This window comes from Marmota monax, unplaced genomic scaffold, assembly GCF_021218885.2.
Source record: "Marmota monax isolate L192 unplaced genomic scaffold, Marmota_monax_Labrador192_F-V1.1 WCK01_AAM20220418_F8-fsc00042, whole genome shotgun sequence".
NCBI lineage: Eukaryota > Metazoa > Chordata > Mammalia > Rodentia > Sciuridae > Marmota > Marmota monax.
The window spans coordinates 14,574,399-14,596,462 of NW_026693008.1; the positions used below are offsets into that span (position 1 = coordinate 14,574,399).

At 42.1% G+C, this 22,064-nt stretch overlaps 2 protein-coding genes across 5 annotated transcripts in view; one reads left to right on the forward strand and one right to left on the reverse strand.

Moving 5' to 3' along the window:
• The window catches only part of Galnt15 (polypeptide N-acetylgalactosaminyltransferase 15), a 40,913-nt gene extending 27,385 nt beyond the window's left edge, over positions 1 to 13,528 (forward strand). The window contains exons 7-10 of one of the 3 annotated variants that reach the window (XM_046452999.2): positions 5,256 to 5,387; positions 5,800 to 5,904; positions 8,647 to 8,833; positions 11,486 to 13,528. In XM_046452999.2, coding sequence (XP_046308955.1) covers positions 5,256 to 5,387; positions 5,800 to 5,904; positions 8,647 to 8,833; positions 11,486 to 11,550 — 489 coding nt within the window. In that variant the 3' untranslated portion in view covers positions 11,551 to 13,528. Of the gene's footprint in view, positions 1 to 5,255; positions 5,388 to 5,799; positions 5,905 to 8,646; positions 9,022 to 11,485 lie in introns of those variants that run through there. The other 2 variants (XM_046452998.2, XM_046452997.2) reach the window with 2 other exon arrangements.
• The window catches only part of Dph3 (diphthamide biosynthesis 3), a 37,863-nt gene continuing 24,199 nt past the window's right edge, over positions 8,401 to 22,064 (reverse strand). For both annotated transcript variants that reach the window (XM_046453008.2, XM_046453006.2), the window contains one exon: positions 8,401 to 8,937. In XM_046453008.2, coding sequence (XP_046308964.1) covers positions 8,890 to 8,937 — 48 coding nt within the window. In that variant the 3' untranslated portion in view covers positions 8,401 to 8,889. The remainder of the gene's footprint in view (positions 8,938 to 22,064) is intronic.

Below are 22,064 nucleotides of genomic sequence, written 5' to 3' on the forward strand. Positions count from 1 at the left end.
TTGCTAGTATCTTTGTTCTTCTTCCATCCTCTTTCTCTGTCTGTTGGAAATAGTAGACTCCAAACACCTCTCTAGGAGTCTGACAGTTATGCCCAGGCACTGCGAGAACATGATGGTTTAGGTTTAAATATTATTTTTTTTAGTTGTTTGATCCTGAACGTGACTTAGTCACTTACTGTTTCTGCTTCCTCACTTGCTAAATCTTCCTTATGTTGTTGGGATAATTTCCTCAATTAATATATCCAAAGCCCTTAGAAGAGTGCAAGGCACCAGGGAAATCCTGCATGTGTTTTTACTACCATCATTATTGTCATGGCTACTAATCATTAACAAAGGTTAAGTGAGTACCTGCCCGGTGCCAGGCTCTGTGTGAGTCCTTCAGGGGACACTGAATCATGCCCAACACTGTCAGATTCCTGGTGGAGGCAGGAGCTTCCATAGTGGGGACAGTGTCCACAAAGATGAGAGAGACACATTGGACAGGCCTATGAGGAACATCTCAGGGGAGGCTTCAACTCAGACATCCAGAGGAGGAGGGGTAGGGGACGATTCTGGCCCCTGAGGATTAGGATGAGGGTTTAGGCTCTATCCAGTTGGCAATGGGGTGCAGGTAGCATTTTACAGAGTTCTACAGAAGTCTACAGAGCTGCTCTGGCTTTTAATCTCTTAGCTTTCTTTTATTCAAAGCTTTTCTTTTTCTTTCCTGGGATGTTAGTATTTGCCCTTTGCTTTCAGAGGACACCTAATTAATGTTGACACAGACTTCATTGATAAAGAAGTCTTTAAAAAGTGTTAAATATAGTGTAGTTTCTAGGGCACTGGATGAACCTTCTGCTAGGCAGGCACAGCAGAACGTGGTATGTTGGCTGTAGCCAGTCCAATGCAACAGCATGGAAATTATTTACAGACCTTCAACCTTCTTCCCACGACTGTTGATGCAATTAGAAGTGCTTGTAAATATGCACTTGGCTCCAGGCAATTACAGAAATTGGGAGTTGACATGATGCTAGCCTGACTGGTCTGCTTTTGAGAAAATTTAATCTAGTTGGTGATTTTTTTTTTAAGTACTTGTTTGTGTTCAGCCAAGCTCTTCATTCTACAAAATAGAAATCTGAGGCCCCTTGGGAGAGTAAATTGCTAAAGAAAAATAGGGAGAGATGCAAAACTAGAGCTAAAAGTAGAAGGGTAACAGAATTAGAACTTGTCCCACCTTGTAGCGGTTTCTTTTCTTTTAGCTGCCTAACATCTGGAAACACTAATCCTCAAACATAGGCACCACCCACTTCTGGGAACAGCTGGAGTCCCATAAAGCATCTCTCCTCTGGTTCTGTCTGAATTTGTGGGGAGGCAGGGATGTATTTGGTATATAGAAGGTGCTCAATAAATGTTCACAGACTCACAAACTCAGCAAAGGTAAGGACTGATTTTATCCTACTTACTGCTGAAATTCCCATTACTTAGTTCAATCCCAAGTGCATAGTAGGTGCTCTATGAATATTCATAGATAGAACGAATGGATGGTCAAAAAAAAATTTGCTAAATTGAAGCCAAACTTTGCCCCTCACCTTTTAGAAGCTAGTGATCCTGGGAAAATCACTTAACCTCGGAGGCACAAGAACAGTTATGAAGATAAAATGAAATGTGCTCTGGAAAATGTAAAGTACCATCTAAATGCTAGGTTTACTTTCATAAAGTCTAAGGGTGAGTTACTCTTTTCTTCTTTTATCCACTTGGGCATTCATTTTCTGATCCACAAAGTCCCTCTTTGTTCATCTGATGACTTTTACAAGGAGAATGGAGCCCCTACTGGTCAGTGAGTAGAACTTTGGCAGGGATTTCTCTCTCTCTCTCTCTCTCTCTCTCTCTCTCTCTCTCTCTCTCTCGCTTCTGCGTATAAGAGAAAACAGTTGACCTTTGATTTTCTAAGTCTGGCTTATTTCACATAGAGTTTTTATCTATTTGCCAGCAAATGACATAATTTTATTCTTAATGACTGAGAAAAACTCCATTATGTATATACATCACATTTTCTCTATCCATTCATCTGTTGATGGACACCTAGCTTGGTTCCCTAACTTGTGAATTGCACTGCTGTAACCATCAGTATACATATATCTCTATAGTATGCTGATTTTAAGAGCAAGGAGTGGAAATGCTGGTGATGAGACTCAATCAGGGCTGAGTTCCATTTCCCCAGATGTTGAATATTGAATACAGAAGAAATGCCGAGGTAAGAGTAGAAAGCAAGTTTTATTTAAAGGATAGAACAGAGAGAGACTTCTCTGAAGATAAGGGGGACCAAAGCTGGGTGTCTGAGGAAATGGGACTGTCCTGCCCCTTTTATACATTTTATAGTTCCGTGGTTCTCATGCCCTCCTGCTCCCCTTATCTTAGTGACCAAATGATGGGAAAAAAGCCTTCCAGGGGTTCCTCTCCAGTGTCTGCCCAAATGGGCAGGAAAGGAGCCTCTCAGGAGGTATTTCATCAACTACCCCTACAACTCCTTGCAGGGAGGAATAATACTCTGGAGGCAGGTAGCTTTGGCAGGAGAGGAGGGGCAAGTGTCCTAGAGATATTAGCATTTTGTTTCCTCCTTTAGAACCAGCTCTTACTTAAGACCTACCTGCTCTGTCTTTTTGTCCCCGTCTCAATATGGTAGAAATCTACATTTTTTTTAAATTTACTTTTTATTACTTCTAATCAGTCATATATGACAGCAGAAAGCTTTTCAATTCATTGTACACAAATTGGTGCACAACTTTTCATTTCTCTGGTTGTACACAATGTAGAGTCGCACCACATGTGCAGTCATTCACATACCTATGGTAATGATGTAATGTCTCATTCCACCATCTTTCCCCCATACTCCTTCCAGTTTCCTTCCTCCCCTTGGCCCAATCAAAGTTCCTCCATTCTCCCCATCCCCCACTCCCATTATGGATCGGCATCTACTTTTCAGAGAGAACATTTGGCCTTTGGCTTTTTGGGATTGGCTTACTTCACTTAGTATGATAATTTCCGACTTCATCCATTTACCTGCAAATACCATAATTTTATTCTCTTTTCAGGCTGAATAATATTCCAATACCACAGTTTCTTTATTCATTCATCTATTGAAGGGCATCTAGGTTGCTTCCACAGTTCAGCTATTATGAATTGTGCAGCTATAAACATTGAAATGGCTGCATCACTGTAATGCGCTGTTTTTAAGTCCTTTGGGTATAGACATAGGAGTGGGATAGCTGGGTCAAATGGTGGTTCCATTCCAAGTTTTCTAAGGAATCTCCTTACTGTTTTCCAGATTGGTTGCACCAATTTGCAGTCCCACCAGCAATGTATGAGTGTGCCATTTTCCCCACATCCTCGCCAACACTTATTGTTGTTTGTATTCTTGATAACTGCCATTCTGACTGGCATGAGATGAAACCTTACAATCAATCAACAAACATATGAAAAAAATGTTCAACATCTCTAGTAATTAGAGAAAGGAATCAATATTTTTAACAGGCTCCTGGGCATTCCTTGATGTAGGTGCTTAGAGAATCACACTTTGAGAAATATGTCAAGAGGATGTCAGTATGGCAGATGCTTATTCTTCCCAACATTTCTATCTGAGAACTAACAAGGAAAAAAGCAGAATCAAACCAAGCTCACTTCACACAGCCTGATGGTCCTGTGTCTTACCGTCAGATGAGGGGCCATCAAGGTAGAACTTGGATGAGGATAATGCTCTTCCTCTTCCCCTGACAAGGAAGAATGATGATGGCTGTTTGTCTCTCTCTCTTTGGACTTTGGCCATTCCAACCTCTCCTTAGAGTTTCTCTTTTCTGTAAAAATATCCAGGACTTAGAACTAAACTCCTGGATGGTATTCTTTGTATTTTATCAATATAGCCAAAAACATTAATTTATGCTAGTGTGAAGGATTTGACCAGATATCTATCCTAATACAATTGTATTATAAAGGAGAATCTCAAGGAGTGGGAATAGTATAGCCCTAACAAATGATTCATTAATGGAGGAAATTGTGGACCAACAAGGGAAGAAAAATAAACTTGCCTCGCCTCATCCTTCATCCCACAGTTTCCCAACTGATGTCATCTCAGTTGTCTCTGGGCCAGTTTCTGCCTCCAGGAGGCCCATGGTTCTGCACCATACGAACACAGGTGCAAAACCCAACTAGTTCACTGGTTTCCACAGAAAAGTCATAAACATTATGATCTTTATAGACTTAAGGGTTGGGAAGTTGTAGGTAGGGGGTGATATTGTCACAGAAAAGCAGGGAGCTGAAACTCCAAACCTCAGTTCTTGTGTTCCAACAAAAGAAGATTTAAAGTCAGACACCAAAAGTTATGCAAGAGAACTTCATTCAAAATAAAAGTGAAGATAACATCTAGTAAAAGAAAAGTGAGGCTTAAGAAAAAAGCACTCTCAAGAGAGAGACTGGGCTGTCTCCAAGCAGAGAATGACAAAGGAGACAATGCTGTCCCCAATTTTATTACTGTTTGTTGTTTACCAGGAAAGCTGGGGACCACCTTCTGTACTCTTTGCCAATCAGGTGTTCAATTTCTTCATATACGATGGTGGAGTTTTTTTACTTTAGTTGGTCCTCTCTGCAACTGTCATGATGGCCATCTTATTTATGGGCTTTCAACTACAATTCAATCCCATGTTTGCACTGGGGTCAATAGCTGCTCAGAAGTTACCTCAGTGTGCCTGTGCTCCTGAAGGAATCTTCCTTCCCAGACAATTGGAGACACTTATAACCATAATTCCTAGCTTTACATCAACATCAATGGACCCTGTCAAGAGTTAGTCCCATGAATCCTTTTGTTTTGACATATTTCCCAATTAGTTCCTCTTGCTTCTGTTTATTTTCTACAAATTAACTGCCATCCTTTGCTTTCTTATCTACTTTGAAATTAGTTTAAAGAAGGACCCCAAAATAATTTAAAGAATACTTGTGACCTTGTCTGCATTTCATTACTCATTGCTAGTTACTCCCTAACAATATCACAATCATGCTGGTTCCACAGCTCTCTCTAGGTAATATCTAGCCTACTCTTCATCCTACCCAAACCTTCTTCTTCAGGTACATGAACCCCCACCTCTGCCTGGCAGCCCTGGGAACAGGGATCTTGGGCCCCTCCCAGTCCTTCAGCTTCTTCCCAGCCACCTCTGTCCCTCCCCTATGTTGTAAACTGTGGTGTTCAACAAATCTTCCTCATCTTCCTGCTGGTCCTTCTCCTCTCCCAGGCCGAGAAGCCAGACTGCACTGAACGCTTGCAGCTGCAAAGGAGACTAGGCTGTCGGACGTTCCATTGGTTTCTGGCCAACATCTACCCTGAGATGTACCCATCTGAACACAGGCCCAGGTTTTCTGGAAAGGTAAGGCATGACCCAGGGGAGCCGGGGAGGAGAGAAGGGACAGGGAAGCTTCTCAAGACAAGAACTGCATTGTTCAAATGCTCTTTTGTTGCACTGAAAGAAGTCCCAAGCTCAGAAGGGCTTCAGAGATCTGTAGTGCCTCCCTGGTCTCCTTGCCAGCCTGAGAAAAGTATCTAGGTTGCCCTAGAACCTTCCCCAGGTCTCCTCACCAGGACAAATGTGGCCTGCCTCCTCCAGGAAGCGTGTCCCTTAGGATCAGTGGCTTTGAATTGGCCTCACACTTGTGGCTTTAACAATGCACCTTGAGCTTCTGCCCAGAGAATTAAGGAGAGGAGTGGGGCCTGACAAGGGTATCTCTACCATGGAAATCACAGACAATGGGATTCACTTCTGTGTGCATGTCCACTTTCAGCTCCACAACATTGGATTTGGCTTCTGTGCAGACTGCCAAACAGAAGGGGACATCCTGGGCTGTCCCATGAGGCTGGCCCCTTGCAGTGACAGCCAGCAGCAACAGGTGGGTGATCAAACTTCTTAGGATGGATAGCAGCCCAAGGAAGACTTGCAAGTGGGTGCCATTTTTCTAAGATGCCCTTCACTTCTCTCTGAAGTAGCGCCTTTCTGTGGTCCCATATCCCCCACAGTAATGACTCAGAATAGCTCTGTCCACCTCATCCTAAGCTATAATCACAAACATGAGCTGGCATCTAAGAATGCATTGTCTTAGTTAGAAGGAAATGTGGAGGCTGTTTAGCCCACTCTCTCACTTGGCAGACGAGAAAGCTGAGGCATAGAATCACTAGCTCAGGGATTGCAGACTCAGATGCCTCCAGGGGTGAGGCAGGTCCAACTGTCTAAGGACAGAAGAAGTTAATTGAGTGGGGGGAAGGATCTAAACACAGCAGGATCACTCCAGCATCCAAGTAGGCCTCTTAGTCATTTGGAAGGTCTCCTTGTACCTTAGGGTATTTCTTATTCTCTTCAGATTTCTATTTTGAGAATAAAGCTGAAGGTGACAGAGAGCCTCCTTTGATGCTGAGGGTTGATGGGTCCACTTTTTTTCACAACTTGGATGATAACCTAGCAAGCATAACCCAAGTGTGTTAATCAGCTTTGTATCACTGTGACTGAACTACCCAACAAGAACAACTTAGAGGAGGGAAACTTTATTTTGGCTCACAGTTTCAGAGATTTAGTTCATGGTGGACCAATTTGATTGCTTTGGTCCCAAGGTAAGGCAGGACATCATGGCAGAAAGGGGTGGAGGACGGATGCTGCTCAGGACATGGCCACCAGAAAGTAGAAAGAGGGAAGGGCAAAGAGGTCACGGGGAAGATGTACCCTTCCAGGACACACCCCCAGTGGCCCACCTCCTCCAGCCACACCCCACCTGCTCATAGTTAACCACCCAGCCAGTTCATTCAAACTAAGATGGACTGATTGGTCCATCTTAATCTAATCATCTCACCTCTGGATGTACCTATATTAACAGGAGCTTTTGGGGGACACCTCATATCCAAACCATATAGTCAAATCTCTTTGCTTTCAGGCTGTGTAGGAGTTAAGCTATAATACCCCCAAATCCCCTAGAAAACAAGCAACATAGTTCAGTTTCTGGAGGTATTCATTGGACAAGTCAGCTGAGGCCCTGAGAGCCTGGGGTGAATGAGGGGACATCTGGAAGGTCTGGAGTGGGCTTTGCAGTGCAGGCCCTGGACCTGGAGGACATATGGGAAGGAGAAGCTCAGGATCCACCTGGCTTCTTCTGGCTCTTTCCTTTATCAATCTTCCAGAACACACTGTTAGGTATTCACACCAGACACAAGGGATGAGGACATAAATTTAAAGTGCTAACTGAGGAAGCTAAGAATGAGGATGACAGCTGTCCAGACATGGCTGAGTTTGGATCCAAGTTCCCCATTTGTGAGCTTTGTGTTTTTGGCAGGCATGTTAACCTCTTTGAGTGTTGATTTCTTCATCTGAAAGTGGGGTTGATGATGCAGCCTCCTGCATGCAAACAGAAGATTAGCTCTTTTCTGGGCTTTTACTTTGAGGAATCTAGGGAGGATTTCTGGATCCAGCAATATTGTGAACTAGATAAGTGGAAATTTCTTTTCTTAAGTATTTAGATATGATATGCTGGATTTAAAAAATATATGAAAAGCGCTTTTTCCATGCAGAAGTAATTGATTTTACAAGAAAGAAAGGAAAAATCTCCAGGGATAGAAATCAAAAGGCAACTGAACATGGAGTCACAGGGATGGGCTGAGCCACCTGCCAGGTGGGAGGGCATGGTTTTCATCAACCTCAGAAATCTAGGGGTGTGAGCTCCTTCATGCAGCCCAGGGGAGATGAGACAGTGGAAATGAGACTCCCAAATAAAGCCAGCTTTGACCTTCACAGAGGAACTTGTTCTTGGAAAGTTGTAGAAATATCTACCCCCCTGACACAGGGAAATGGCAAAGAAAAATGTCACCATAGGGCATTTGAGTAGGAAAAAATTACTCTCTCTGAAACATTGTCCACAAACTTGCCTCTAACGTGTGTTCAGTGTTCAAATTTATGCTGATTGTGTAGTCTGGGAATGCTCAAGCAGCTACTTAATTTGCAGGGCCCAGTGCAAAACGAAAGTGCGGTATCTCTAATTTGATAATTATTAAGAATTTCAAGACAGTGATGGCAGAGTATATTAAACCAAGATCATTAAGCCCTTCTAAGCACGAGACCCCAGTGACTGCACTGGGGGTTGCATCCAGCAAGAGCAAACAGAAAATGGTTTTGTCAGGTCATGTCTTTCAATTAGTCTACACAGGCTTAGTCTACACAGTTAGAGCCCCTCTGCAAGTGTATAAATAACCCACTACTACAAGACAGGGAGGGTAGTCCTACCTACGAGTGAGTCAGCAGATATCATCAACAGCAGAGTTTCAGGAGCAGGTAAATCCTCTCCAGAAAGAGGTCAACTTGGGCATCAGAGAGGTTTCTCCTCTGCCCTTCCAACAGCACACTCACAAAACACACAGCATTCTTTATTGCTTTACCTATGATATAGTAAACAGAACAATGGAGAAACATGCCAATGTGGAAATATGAACAGGAGAGCAGCTTGAATGTGGGGACTTCAGAGGTAAGGCTGGGCTTGCAGCCTTGTGGACTTGACCATGAGATACAGTCCTGCAGACCCCAGTAGAATCCAAGGATGGCCCCTATATGCCTGTTCTATTGTGAGTTCTCTTTGCTTCATCTCCATCTCTGAAAGAGTCTCTTGCCGGCTGTGCTGACAACCATTCCCTCTGTCCCAGCACCTGGAGCACACCAGCAGGAAAGAGATCCGCGCTGGCAGCCCACAGCACCTGTGCTTCGATGTCAGGCGAGAGCAGGTGATTCTTCAGAACTGCACAGAGGATGGCTCTGCCATCCACCAGCAGCACTGGGACTTCCAGGAGGTGAGCAACGCATTTGGGAAAGTTCAGCAGTGCTGCTGGTGGGAAAGAACTCCCAGTCAGCACTTCCCAGGCTCTTCCAAGAGGTCAGGTGTTCCATAAGGCCTCTGAGGGAGGTAAAGGCAACTCATCAGGGAAGGGTACTATTGAAATGTACAACCAGCATCACTAAATGAACTATTTTGCCCCATCTCCTTATAGCCCTGCCTTGATTAAGGGGGGAGAGAAGAATCAACCCTTTTTTAAAAGTTTATTAGCTCAGGTCACAAGTACAATAGTGGAGAAATTGTCAACCACCTTGGAAGTGTAGTTTGGGAACTAGAAAAAGTCCCTCTCTCACTTAAAAAAATAGTATAGACATAGATGTATAAACATCCCTTTCTTCATTTTAATGTAAATTTCATTATAAGCATTTCATCCTTGGGCAAAATTTTGACTTCTGTGATCTTTGGTGAAAGAAATTCTAGACCTTCAAGAGGTTATGAAATTCTAGACCTTCAAGAGGTTATGAAATTCTAGATCCATCAAGAGGTTATAAAGTTCTAGATCCATCAAGAGGTTATTTATCAATTACGAGGAAACAGAGAAAGTAAGTACTTAACAGAGAATAAGCAAGTCCCAGATGTCAGATTGAGAGAGAAGGTGATGGTATCCACAATAAGTGTTCACCTACAGCTTTTTCTCCACTTTAAATCCTTTCTGAATTGATTTAGAATATTAATATATCAACAAATCTGCATATTTTTAGCATTTCTTTTCTTTAACTTCCGCTTGGGAGTAAAGAGGATAAAATAACCAAACAACTCTTATGTGCTAGTACTATCAAAGCAGGCTGTGAAAAGAAGCAAATCACATAATGGAAAATTTAAGCTGGACTCACAATAAGCAGCTGAGAACAAAACTCCTGGGGCTTTGGTGACAAGTGAACCCAGGACTAAGGGGCCTACACATGTGCAGAGAAGTCATAGAATTCAAGTTAAGGTCCTTCATGGATGATCATAAAAGATCATTCTAAGCAAGTCCTGTGAATAAGAAACATTTTAGAAACAGCATTTTAAAGTATTATATATTTTATATTTTAAGTAAAATAGCTGGGCGCAGTGGCGCATGCCTGTAAATCCCAGCAGCTCAGGAAGCTGAGGCAGGAGGATTTCGAGTTCAAAGCCAGCCTCAGCAAAAGCAAGGCGCTCAGCAACTCGGTGAGACCCTGTCTCTAAATAAAATACAAAATAATCTGGAGATGTGGTTCAGTGGTTGAGCACCCCTGAGTTCAATCCCGAGTACCCCCCAAAATTAAAAAAATTAAAAAATAAAGTAGGTAAAATATTAGCAAGACTTGCCAAGCATATTTCAAACATTAAGAAATCAACCTTAAAAAGGTATTATCATTTAGTTAGAAAAAGGAATATGACATTATTTATAATAGCCAAGAGCTGGAAGTAACCCACATGTCCATACATGAATGAATAAAGTGTGAATACACACCTATTGTATAGATTAGTGATTTTCAGTGGCTATGAGGAGGTAAAAATGGGGAGTAATTAGTTCATGGGTAATAGATTTCTTTGAGTAGTGATTAAAATATTCTGGAATCAGGGTGATGGTTGAACAACTTTGTGAATGAACTAAAAACCACTAGACTATCTCATAAATAAATAAACAGCCATTTTCAGCATTGCTGAAAGCTTTTGTAATTTCATAAAGAAGTCAGATTTTGGGTTGGGGTTGTAGCTTATTGGTAGAGGGCTTGCCTCGCATGCATGAAGCACTGGGTTCAATCCTCAGCACCACATAAAAATATAAATAAAATAAAGATATTGTGTCCATCTACAACTAAAAAAATATTTTAAAAAAGGAAATCAGATATTTCTTGAACAGGGGATGTTAGATTCAATATTAAATCTGGTGGATTTTTTTCTTTCTACATTTTTTATTGGTGCATTATGGTTGTACATAATGATGGGATTTGTTGTTACATGTTCATACATGAAAGCTGGCAGATTTTGATTAGGGAGCAATTCCTGAGCATGACTGGTTTAGGCTTTTGGTGCATCCTTGAAGTCTTTCTCTCTACTGTAACCTTGTGGCCGCAGCCCTGAATTGCAGCATTAACAGGGTAGAATTGATTCTACCTTTTTTTTTTTTTTTTTAAATTTTTTTAGCTGTAAGTGGACACAATAACTTTATTTTATTTATTTGTTTTTATGTGGTTCTGAGGATCAAACCCAGTGCCTCACGCATGCTAGGCAAGTGCTCTACTACTTGTGAGCCCCAGCCTCAGCCCATTGAACCAATGCTTTTTTGAAAGCAGAAATTTATAGATACGATGATAATGCATATCCCAAATACAAGTATAAATACTGAACATGCTCTAGTCCCTGGAATTATCATACCTGTCTTTCTAAGAAATGGCACAATAGTACAACAATAATAAAGATAATTGGATTAATGATTCCCTCAAGGCTTTGAATGACATCAAAATTCTAGGACTACCTAAATTATATTTTATATTAACCAAAAATTGCTACTGTTCCTTTACAGGCCAATTCATACCACCTATATCATTCTCTTAATGATCAGCACAAAACTTTAAAGAGTCTTTCTTTGCTGTTTTTTGTGGGGAACTGAGTTTTCTTCTTTCTTTTCTCTTTTCAGAATGGAATGATTGTCCACATTCTTTCTGGGAAATGCATGGAAGCTGTGGTTCAGCAAAACAATAAAGATTTGTACTTGCGTCAGTGTGATGGAAAAGTCAGCCAGCTGTGGCGATTTGACCACATCCACCCTGTGGATGAACGATGAATGCCGGAAAGCAAGAGAACATGGGCAAGTCACAGTTCTGCCCCAAAGGAACTAAAGGAGTATGTTTATATCATAAAGCAGATTCTTTTGTACTTGTGCTTCTGATGCAGGAGAGAAAGTTTTGTGAATCAATATCAGAAGCCCCTTCTTTTCACCCCTTATTTCATTGACTGCTGGCTGTTTTTAAAAAAGAAAGAGTGGATTCATTGTCTTCATCACTGGAGATGATCAACGTATATTACAGAAGATTCCTCCCCCTCCCCCTTCTTCTCCTTCTTCTCCTTCTTCTTCTCCTTCTTCTTCTTCTTCTTCTTCGTACATAACAATTGCTTTTTGCTTTTATCCCTGACTGGGAAAGACCTGGGCAATGTATGTCTGGCAGTGTTGGGTACATCAATCCAATGGGTCAATTTCTTGGTCTTCAAGTAGTATTACCTTGGATTATCTGTGTGGCCAAATATAAAAAGTGAAAGAGCAAGAGGCTATAATTTTCTGACAGTCCAAAAACTTTGATTAGGTTTATAGGCATGTTCATTGGTTGAGCCACAGCTCAGAAGGAAGGAAAGGCACAGGGAGAAGGAGAGTAGGGTTGGAGAGAAGAAGGAAAGGAGCTTTGGCTCCACTCTCCAGCTCAATTTAATCAGTTGAAAAGAATCAGCATACCTGGGATAAAATATTTTCATTTTAATGGGAATTTTCTTGAAACCTTCTACCTCCATTCACCTGCACTAACTCTTCTCTAGCTTGATTCACCACCACCAGATTATAGTTGCAATAGATTTCACTTTAGTCATTTTATGTTAGAAGGATCAGCACAGACTGAGCATTCTCATAACAAATGTGTTTTCATTTGATAAATTTCCTTGATGCCCTGCTATGGGATTTGTATTGACCTCACAAGAAACAATGAACTTTGCAAAGGGGCAAAACTCCTTGGAAGGGAAATGTGAGAGTCTGAGTCAAAATTCTTACAAGATGCTTACAAAATTCTTACAAACAGTGCTGGGTGTTAATGTCTGTGAGATCTGACAGGGCCACCTCTGAGACCCTAGTATTTGCTGGGACCCTTAAATGTGTTTGTGGGTTGAATTTCCAAAAGTTTGGGGACAATACACTTTAATTAGAGCAGAGATAAGGCTAACAAAGGAGAAATAGTTTTCCTTGCTGTGACCTAGTTTGGCTGTAAGAGTTACTAAGTGGGGTTAGTTCTGCTATTTGAGAAAGCACCATTTATGTGCATTTCTCTCCCAGATGGAGCTAGCTTTCCACATGGTAAGCTTAGAAACCTTCCCTTAAAGATCCTTTGGGATGTGTCAAATAAGAAAAACTAGGTAGGAAATGTTTCCAAATAATACCTATTATAACTATATATTCATTCTCTGCCTGCCAAGTCAATGGCCCACTGCATTTCTCCATCCTTAGAATGCATCTTAGACCTGTGCTAATATGGTAGACGCTAGCCAAATATGGTGCATTTAATGGAAATCCATTAAAATTAGACAAAATTTTTAAAAAATTCCTTGATGTACTGGCCACATTTCAAGAGCTCAAGAACCACACATGGCTAATGGCTATTGGAAATCACAGATATAGAACATTTCATCATCACAAACACTACTACTGAACAGCATTAGACACATCACCTTTCTAGAGAAGAGATTTTAACCACTGTCTTCTTGCTTCAGACCTGTCTCTATTTAAAACCATTTCCCCTAACATCCTAAGGCTGAGATGGAGCTAAAAATTGTCAGATGGCAACCTTGTAAAGGGTATTAATGGTTTAAGAATAAAAATTAAATAAGACATCTATTTTTTTAAAGAATCTTATTGTTGTCATTGTGGGTATTTGAAGTTGCTGGGATAAATTAATATAATTAAATAAAAGGTTGAATTCAATTGTGTAAGTTGTATTTGGTAGTAATTAACAATAGGACCCAGATGGCTTATTGCTTAATTGGTTGAACAAAGCAAGAATGTGGTGTTTCTTGCTTCCTTAACCATCCCCATGATTTACAACTCTATTATAGAATGGCTGTCAACTATGTCCCTGGCTGGTACTTACAGACCCTTAATTTAAACAAAACAGATGCCTCTATTTAGTTATAAAAGACCCTTCTCTTTATACTGTAACTGAAATTAAAATTTCTTTCTTCTCTGTGGACCCAGTGTTCATTTTATCCACAGTGATCAATTTAAAAGCAGAGAACCTTAGTAATTGAGATATCTGATTCCCGATCTTGATTTTATTTGTCCACCTGAATTTTATGATTGTATTTTTTCTGGGGGGTGGGTACTGGGGACTGAACCCAGAGGCACTTTACCACTGAGCTACATCCCCAGTCGTTTTAACTTTTTATTTTGAGACAGGTTCTCACTAAGTTGCTGAGGGTCTCACTAAGTTGCTGAGGCTGGCCTCAAACTTGTCATCCTCCTGCCTCAGTCTCCTGAGTTGCTAGGTTTGCAGGTGTGCACCACTGTTCCCAGAGACTGGGAGATTAAATTTTGTCATTACGCTCACCAAGCTCATCATCATTCTTAAGTATCCCATTGGTGGGGGAGATGGTGAGAAATGTTCAGCCATCAGTCTAAAATCCCATATTCTTTATGCTATTTCACAACAGTAAAAACAGATGTTATCCTTGGAAGAGCCTTGATCAACTTCCTGTTTTGCCTCAGTGCCATAGATCCTACTGACAAACTCATAATTCCAACCCTATAGACATCAGAGTCTTCCAGGCCCCTGAGAATGATGCTGTCACTGCAATAGAACTTGGCGTTTTAGAGATCATGTTATCATGCACATCGTCAGGGAGTTTCATTTTCTACTAACAGGCCTTGAAAAAAGGCAGTTAGATAATAAGTGAGCTATGGTCAGTCACCAAATCTGGACAAACAAAATACAAACAAGTCTCATTTTTTTAAAAGGTTTATTTATTTCTGCTATCAAAGAACAGAATTATGACAGTGTAATTTAACAATCCTAATTGGCTTCATTTTAAATTTTAAAATCAGGTAACACTTCATTCCATAAAACAGAATCAGTTTTCCTATGAGCCAACCACTCATCAAAAATAATTTGATGAGTTAACATCAGATTACTTATTTTGCTTACACAAAATAAGGACAAGGGAACTTCATTATTTCTTCAGTTGAAAATGGCTGTTCTCCTTCCAATCCAGATTTCTCTTGGAGGACCAGATGTGTCAGCTTGGTTTGATTGACTCCATGTTTTGTTTTGTTTTTTCCCCTGGAATATTGTCTCTGTTGAAAAACTGGCTTCACAAAGAAGGTGGCAGCAGGAAAATTTCAGAATCCAAAGCTTAAAAATAAGTCTTGGGCAGTGTGGGGTTATTTTCTGTCTCTGGGGGGATCATCCAGTGTCCGAGGCCTGGGGACAGAGGCAAAGTCCCCAGCTGCACATCTAGGAGATGTCATTCTCAGTAGCGTCTGGTGTCCTGACCTGTGCTTGCCCAGGATGACGGTGGGTAAGGAGCAGCAGGTCACAGGGGCCCTCTGACCCTCTGGGAGACAGAGCTCTCCCTGGGCAGACCCCGGGGCTGAGGGTCAGCGGCCAGGGGAGAATCAACAACTGTCCCCACCTGTGGTCCCTGAGGTCCTGGGGCAGGGATGCAGGAGGCAGCCAGTGTCACAAGACGTCCCTGTCCCCAACCAGGCCGGGCGCCTGGCTAAGCAAGGAGAAAGACGGTGTCCCTCCTCAGGGCCTGGCCTCTGCCCCTGGTCTCACTTCCTCCCCGGCATCCCCTGGAAGGGGAGGAAGTGACACCCAGGGGAAGGCCGGGAAGTGAGGCCACCATCACATTCAAGTTCAGGGTGCGACAGCTCAGTCTGCCCCCCAACAGGCCCCATACTCAGCTCCCCTTCATGGGCCACATCCCTTCTGAGTGTCATGCCCTGCCCTTTATAGGCACAAGGACCCAGAAGTTCCAGGGACACGTTCATGTTTAGGTCCTGGGATCCGGAAGTTCCTCAGGGATCCATATTTAGGCTCCCGGACCTCAGGCACACGTCCATATTTAAGCCCCAGGATCCGGAAGTTCCATGGGTGCACGTCCATATTTAGGCCCCTGGATCCGGAGGTTCCTCAGGCGCATATCCATGTTTAGGTCGTAGCACCTGGAAGTTCCTTGGGCGCAGGTCCATGTTTAGGCCTTAGCATCCGGAAGTGCCTCAGGTGGACATCCATGTTTAGGCTCTAGGATCCGGAAGTTCCTCAGGTGTCCATGTTTAGGCCCCCGGATCCGGAAGTTCTTCGGGTGCACGTCCATGTTTAAGCCCCCAGGTCCGGAAATTCCTCAGGTATCCATGTTTAGGCTCTGGGATCCAGAAATGCCTCAGGCGTCCATGTTTAGGCCATAGCATCCCAAGTCTCTTTTTCCCCAATAAGCATTCATAGTTTACATAATATGTAGAGTTATGAAAACATGGAACAAAACATTGACACAGGCTGCCTTACTGGACACAGCTCCACTTACTTCGCTATTTATGCTTGTTCTTTAAAAGCTCTTTTAAAGGTGCAACTTGTTGTCAAATACTATTGGCCAAATTCCAAAGCACCAACAGGTCCTTCCCTGATCATTTAAACACCTCAAGCACAATACCCAAGGAGGAGATATTTCCAGGATTCTAGAACCCTCTGGTATTTCTATATTAATAATAGTCCCTCCAATCTCCAATCTTCTTTCTAGTTTCAACTTCTTCTTCCATGAAATGCACTCTTTGGACACGGAAGTGTATCCTTCACATTATTTTACTATTATAAGGATTTTTGTTGGAGCGGTAGTCCTTTCCACACAGGTATGTGGGATGTTCATATCTCTGCACTATTACAACGAATAAACAGCTTGCCTGACTCTTTTGGCTTAGAACAGACTCACCATGGTCACTTCACCCCTAGAGGGATGGTTTTCAAATTCAGCCATTTAGGATGCATGTTTGAAAATTGAAGTTTTCCAACAACTCCCAAACTATTCAGCTACTCATAGTTTGCTGACATCCCAGGACCTACGACAGATGCTAAAATGGTAGTCTTCTCTCTCAGAAATAGGTTGGGGTCAACTCTGCCACAGCTTAGGCTTATAAAAGGCTCTGAACTTTTCAGTGAAGTGTAGCCTTTGCTTTTTTCAGAGACAATCATAAAGACACTGCTGATCACTCCTCAGGCACAGGCCAAGAGGAGCCCTGCTTAATGTCCTTTCTAAATAAGACCCAGGAGAGCCTGAGCAGCTGTCCTTAAAGCAATGACTTCCCCCAGATGCACCAATGCTGACCTGTTCTCAAGGGGTAGGAGGTGGCAGTTAATGGGATTACCCACCCTCCAACTCCAGCCATGGGGCCAGAGTGGGAGCTGCTTTATTTCCCAGCAGAATTTCATCCCTTTCTCCCTGCTAATTGGCCCCAGAAGAATACCTGAGCCAAGCTGGGCCAATCAGCATATTCCTCAATAATTTCATCATCAAGACTAAGAAATTAGCCACTCTCTATAAGTTACTTAAGAGACAATGTGAAAACTTATGAGCTTTTGGCACCCTAATTTTTCCCATATGACCCTAGTAAGCAGATAAATGCAGTGTAAAGAGAGAATTAAAGGGAAGGAGGAGTATGAAAAGGAAATACAGAGACAGGAGCAGAGGCAAGAGCTAGAGCATCATGACTGGATTCCGGTTGCTGGTTGCCAATTGTTCCCCAATTTGTGACTTGCTAGATCCCTGTCCTAAGTCCCTGAGAAGCCTCCAAACATTTTGGTTTAATCCAGTGCTCTTCAAATTTTGCTGTGCCCACAAATCACCTGTGGATTGTATTCAAATGCACATTCTGGTTCATTAGGTCTGTGTTGGGACCTGATATCCCACATTCCTGCCAAATCTTAGGTAATGTTGATGCAGCTGCTCTGCCGACCACTATCTGAGTGGCAAACATTTAAACTTTTTCGGTAGCTTTTTTCATTGTTATTTGGTGATTGGAGAGTCCTCGGTGGACAAATTCTTTGATTATTCTTCTCTGTTTCTCACCAATCTCTTTTTGAAATCACAGGATAGGATGGTTCGCTCCTATATTTTAGGATCATGCATCTAACAGAAGTAATTACCACCATTGTTAATTCATTTTCCTCTCTTCACTCATCACTCTTCCTCTTTCTCTTCTACTAGTTTGGTTCTTTTGCCCATGGAAATTATTTTTCTTTTTGTTGTTTTTGCTATTTGTCTGTGGTTGTAATTGTGCCTCCTTCATTTCCCTTACCTTGCCCTCTACTTCCCTCTTCTCATCTTTGATCAAAACTGCTTTTCCAGGACCATGTTTTTATGGCAGTTTTTGTCTTAGACTCACTTTTCCTGTCTGAACCTCTGGGTCCGTTCATCACCAGTTCCAACTGACTCATCTTGATGGAGTGGGTGGTGTCAGTTTCTCCAAAGAATTTTTGGAACAATGAGCAAATGAATAGTTCAGATTGTAAGCTCTTCTCAGTCCCAGTTTCTCTACTGAGGGAATCCACAGTATGAGGGCACAGTAATGCTATTTAATATGAATTTGGGGGTGATAGGGCTATAGGAAGTGCTGCTGGGAGTAGGGGGCAGGAATATGTCCCCGAACTTGGGGAGGAAGATGGGGCTCTGGCAGTTGGCCTTACATAGAGGATCTACATAGAAGCAGCTGTCAGGGATCCCCTGTAGATAGATAGGCCAGGACCTGTGACCTCTAAAAGTAGACACAACTAATAGCCATGTATAAAATTAAATGACTGAAAACAAATCCTGCCAAAGTCCAAATTTTGATTTCTGGAATCTTCAAGTCCTATAGTGAAGCTAAAGCACACATAACTAAGAAGGAAAACCACGTTCATTCTCCAACACTAAAGTCTACATGAGTGACATAGTCCCACCCCCATCCCTCTAGTCTTACATCTTCAATTTGCTCCTAAAGAACTTTCAAGTGTCAGTATATGTATTTCTTTACCTGGGTTGTCCACACCCCAACAAAGTCAAAGAAAGCTGCTTTATGATTTGGAGCAGACCCAAGATAGCTTGGAAGTCACATCACCCCGGAGCACTTCTCACTCAAGGCTGACAAGAGTTGGTATATAAATACCTCAGCTCCCTCCCCTCTCACATAGGATAACTCTGGGGTGCGCAACCTACACTGTTTCTCAGAATTCACTGTGGGATTAAGCTCTAGTCACCCACAGACATGGCTGCCTTGTTAATGCATCTTGAATTGCTGACATTCCCTTTCTCACTCCCATAATTATGCTTCCTAGACTTATCCTCCAAGTAAAAACCACTTGCACTCAAATTCTTGACTCAGTGCCTCCAAAAACACATGGATAATCTCAGTGAAATCTTCTGTCTACAATGCATTTTGCTTATCAAATCCCATTCTGCTTATTTATCAGTAGTCCACCCCATGCTCCAGATTCCTTCTGAGTTGAACTTATCCTACTTCAAGCCCAGAGTAGCAGTTTCCAGGCAATTCTTTCCAGAAGAGACTAAAGAGGCAATATGCTTAGTCCTTATGCCAAGCTTTTCAGTAACATTAAACATCCTTTCTCCTTGAGGAAAAGTGAGTAAGGGTCAAGAGAGGCCATTAGTGTTCCACTAATTGATGTCCCTTCTCAAAGAAACCTGATGCCTGGAGAAACAAGGTTCCTTTGCATCACATGTATGAATATGTGCGTGTGTGAGAGCATGCATGTGCATACACACACACACGCACACACACACACGCAAGCACATTTCCCTCTTAAATTTCTGTGTTAGAGAATATGCAGGTAACCACAGAAGTTGGGAGTGGAGCACATAATTTCTTCCCACTATAAAGTAAGAAAGATTCAGATATGAGTTAAAGGAAGAGATGGGATCCAAAGACATGGTGAACACCTAAAATGATCAAGGACATTTCATAATGAAGGCAAAAGGGGGTTAGGTGTCTAGTGTTCAATATAAAGTTGTTTGACTTATTGCTACTGGCCAGACTTTTAACAGTGATTTCCTGATTTGTGTGGTATGTTGGGGATGGGAATTGAGGTACAAGGCTGAGTTCCTCTCCAGCACAGGGAGGGAAACAGTAGCCATGCAGGTAGAATGGACACCAGTGAGACTGACTATTCTGTGGAAGAAGGAACAGGAGGGCCAAAAGGGATAGTGGTATAGGAATAATTAATCCAGATTCTTACCATATACCACCAAACAGTGGCAACCAGGACAAATTCACTTAGTAAAGATAACATTTTAAGATTGTATTAGACTGTGAATGAGGGTGGTTTTGCTAACTTTTTCTGTTAAAAGCCAACTAAGTGTTAAATTTTTTGGCTTCGAGGGCCCTATAATCTCTGTCATCACAATTCAATTCTGCCATCATTTCACAAAAAGGGTCATGGACAGTAATAAACAACAAGTGTGGCTGTGCTTCAATAAAACTTTATTTATTAAAATGGATGGTGGTCAGCCTTGGCTGACAGCTGCTACCCCTGGACTAGAGTGTTTGACTCAGCTACAAAAGGAGATGAATTATAAATTCTCTCTCTCTTTTTGTATTGGGGATTGAACCCAGGTGTGCTTAACCACTGAGCCACATCCCCAGTTCCAGCCCTTTAATATTTTATTGAGAGACAGGGTCTTGCATGTTGGGTGTGTGGGAGACCTTGCCTTTAGGTTTCTCCCTGCTAAATTTAAGTTTCTATCTCTTGAGAAGAATATCATGTAATTCCTTACCCCCACCACTCACTCCTTCACTGAAGGGCGCCAAAGTCAAATGTTTTCTCGACCAATCCCCGCAGGACACAGTGTCCCCTCGCCTGTTCCTAAGTCACCCTGCCAATCAGCACCCACCAAGTCGCCTAAGTAACCTTTCTTAAGCTGAAGCTTGCAGGCTCAGGCTGCTGCACTCTTCCTCTCGATTTCTTCCCCCTCAGGCAGCCCCCCAATAAACTCTCTTGGTTGAATTTCCATCTCAGGTGAGTCACTCGCCTTTCATTGCTAAGTTGCTGAGGTTGGCTTTGAACTTGCAATCTTTCTGCCTCAGCCTCCTGAGCTGCTGAGATTACAGGCATGTGTACAAGTGTGCCTGGAGTGCCTGGAGAATTATAGATTCTTCACTTGATCTTAGCCAAAAGGCCGAGAAGCGATGAATTATAGATTCTTTAAACACACACATGCACACACACACACACCACACACACACACATAAATTTCCAAAGAAATCATGATTAAAAACCGCTGGATTGTAGATTTTAAATGAGTACATTATGTGATACGTGGATTTTATCTCAATAAAGATATTTTAAAAAGAAATTGTGGATGATCTTGAAAAAGATAAAACTAGGTGTGGTTTTGCAAACCGTTTCTGTAAAAAGCCAACTAAGTGTTGAATTTTTTGGCTCCAAGGGCCTAAAAATTTATAAATATAAATAATAAAAAAGCAAAAACAGACCCCCCCCAAAAAAAAAAGGTGGGAAAAATGTATATAACACAGGTTCTCATTGGAGGTAGACTCCAGGGGCTGGGGTTGTGGCTCAGTGGTAGAGTGCTTGCTTGTACGTGTGAGGCATTGGGTTTGATCCTCAGCATCACATAAAAATAAATAAACAAAATAAATGTAGTGTGTCTATTTACAACTAAAAAAAAAGGAAGTAGACTCTAGTTCACTTTAGAAAGAGGGAGGAATAGGCAAACCAATAAATCCTTTTCTAAAATCAAAATAATACAACTTTGACATGGTAGCCCCTGCCTCTTTCTTAGTGGGACATACAGGTTCCAGGTTCTGCTAATAGAGGTGAAGCAGAACATGCATTCCTAACCAGACCACAGGCAGCAAGGAGAACAACGTGGAAGGGAGGACTGCTAAGAAGAAAGTAGTAACTCAGAATTTTGGCCAAGTCAAAGGGATTAAATGACACAAATAGATAAGATTTGATATTCTACTTTTTATCCTATTGTGGAGAAGACATAAAAGGCAGTGCATGCAAACACACACACACACACATATACACACACACAAATCCCCTTGCATTTAGGATGGAGGGCAATCAGACATAAGTTCTTGTGTGGGGCTAGGGCAATAACCTTTGCAGATTTATGCAAACCCTGATCTCTGGCTTTCAATTTCGCCAGACTTCAAAACACTCACAGTAGGAGCCAAGCCAAGGAAAAGGACTTCCAACAGCAGGGTTTGAGGCAAAGGCTACATGAGGCCAGCAAACCTTACTTCTTGTGCTCAGAAAACAACACTGGCCTTTAAAATGTTGACCAGCCAAACCCAAGGGTGCCTGCTGCCTGTTACTCTGAGGCCGTTGGATTCATCATGCACTTTTGACTATCAGTGTCAGCATATCCAAGGCTGATACCAGAGAAAATGAGGAACCCAAGGCAGCTCCCTCTCCCTCAACTCATGGAGAGTTCCAAAGAGATCCAAATCCATC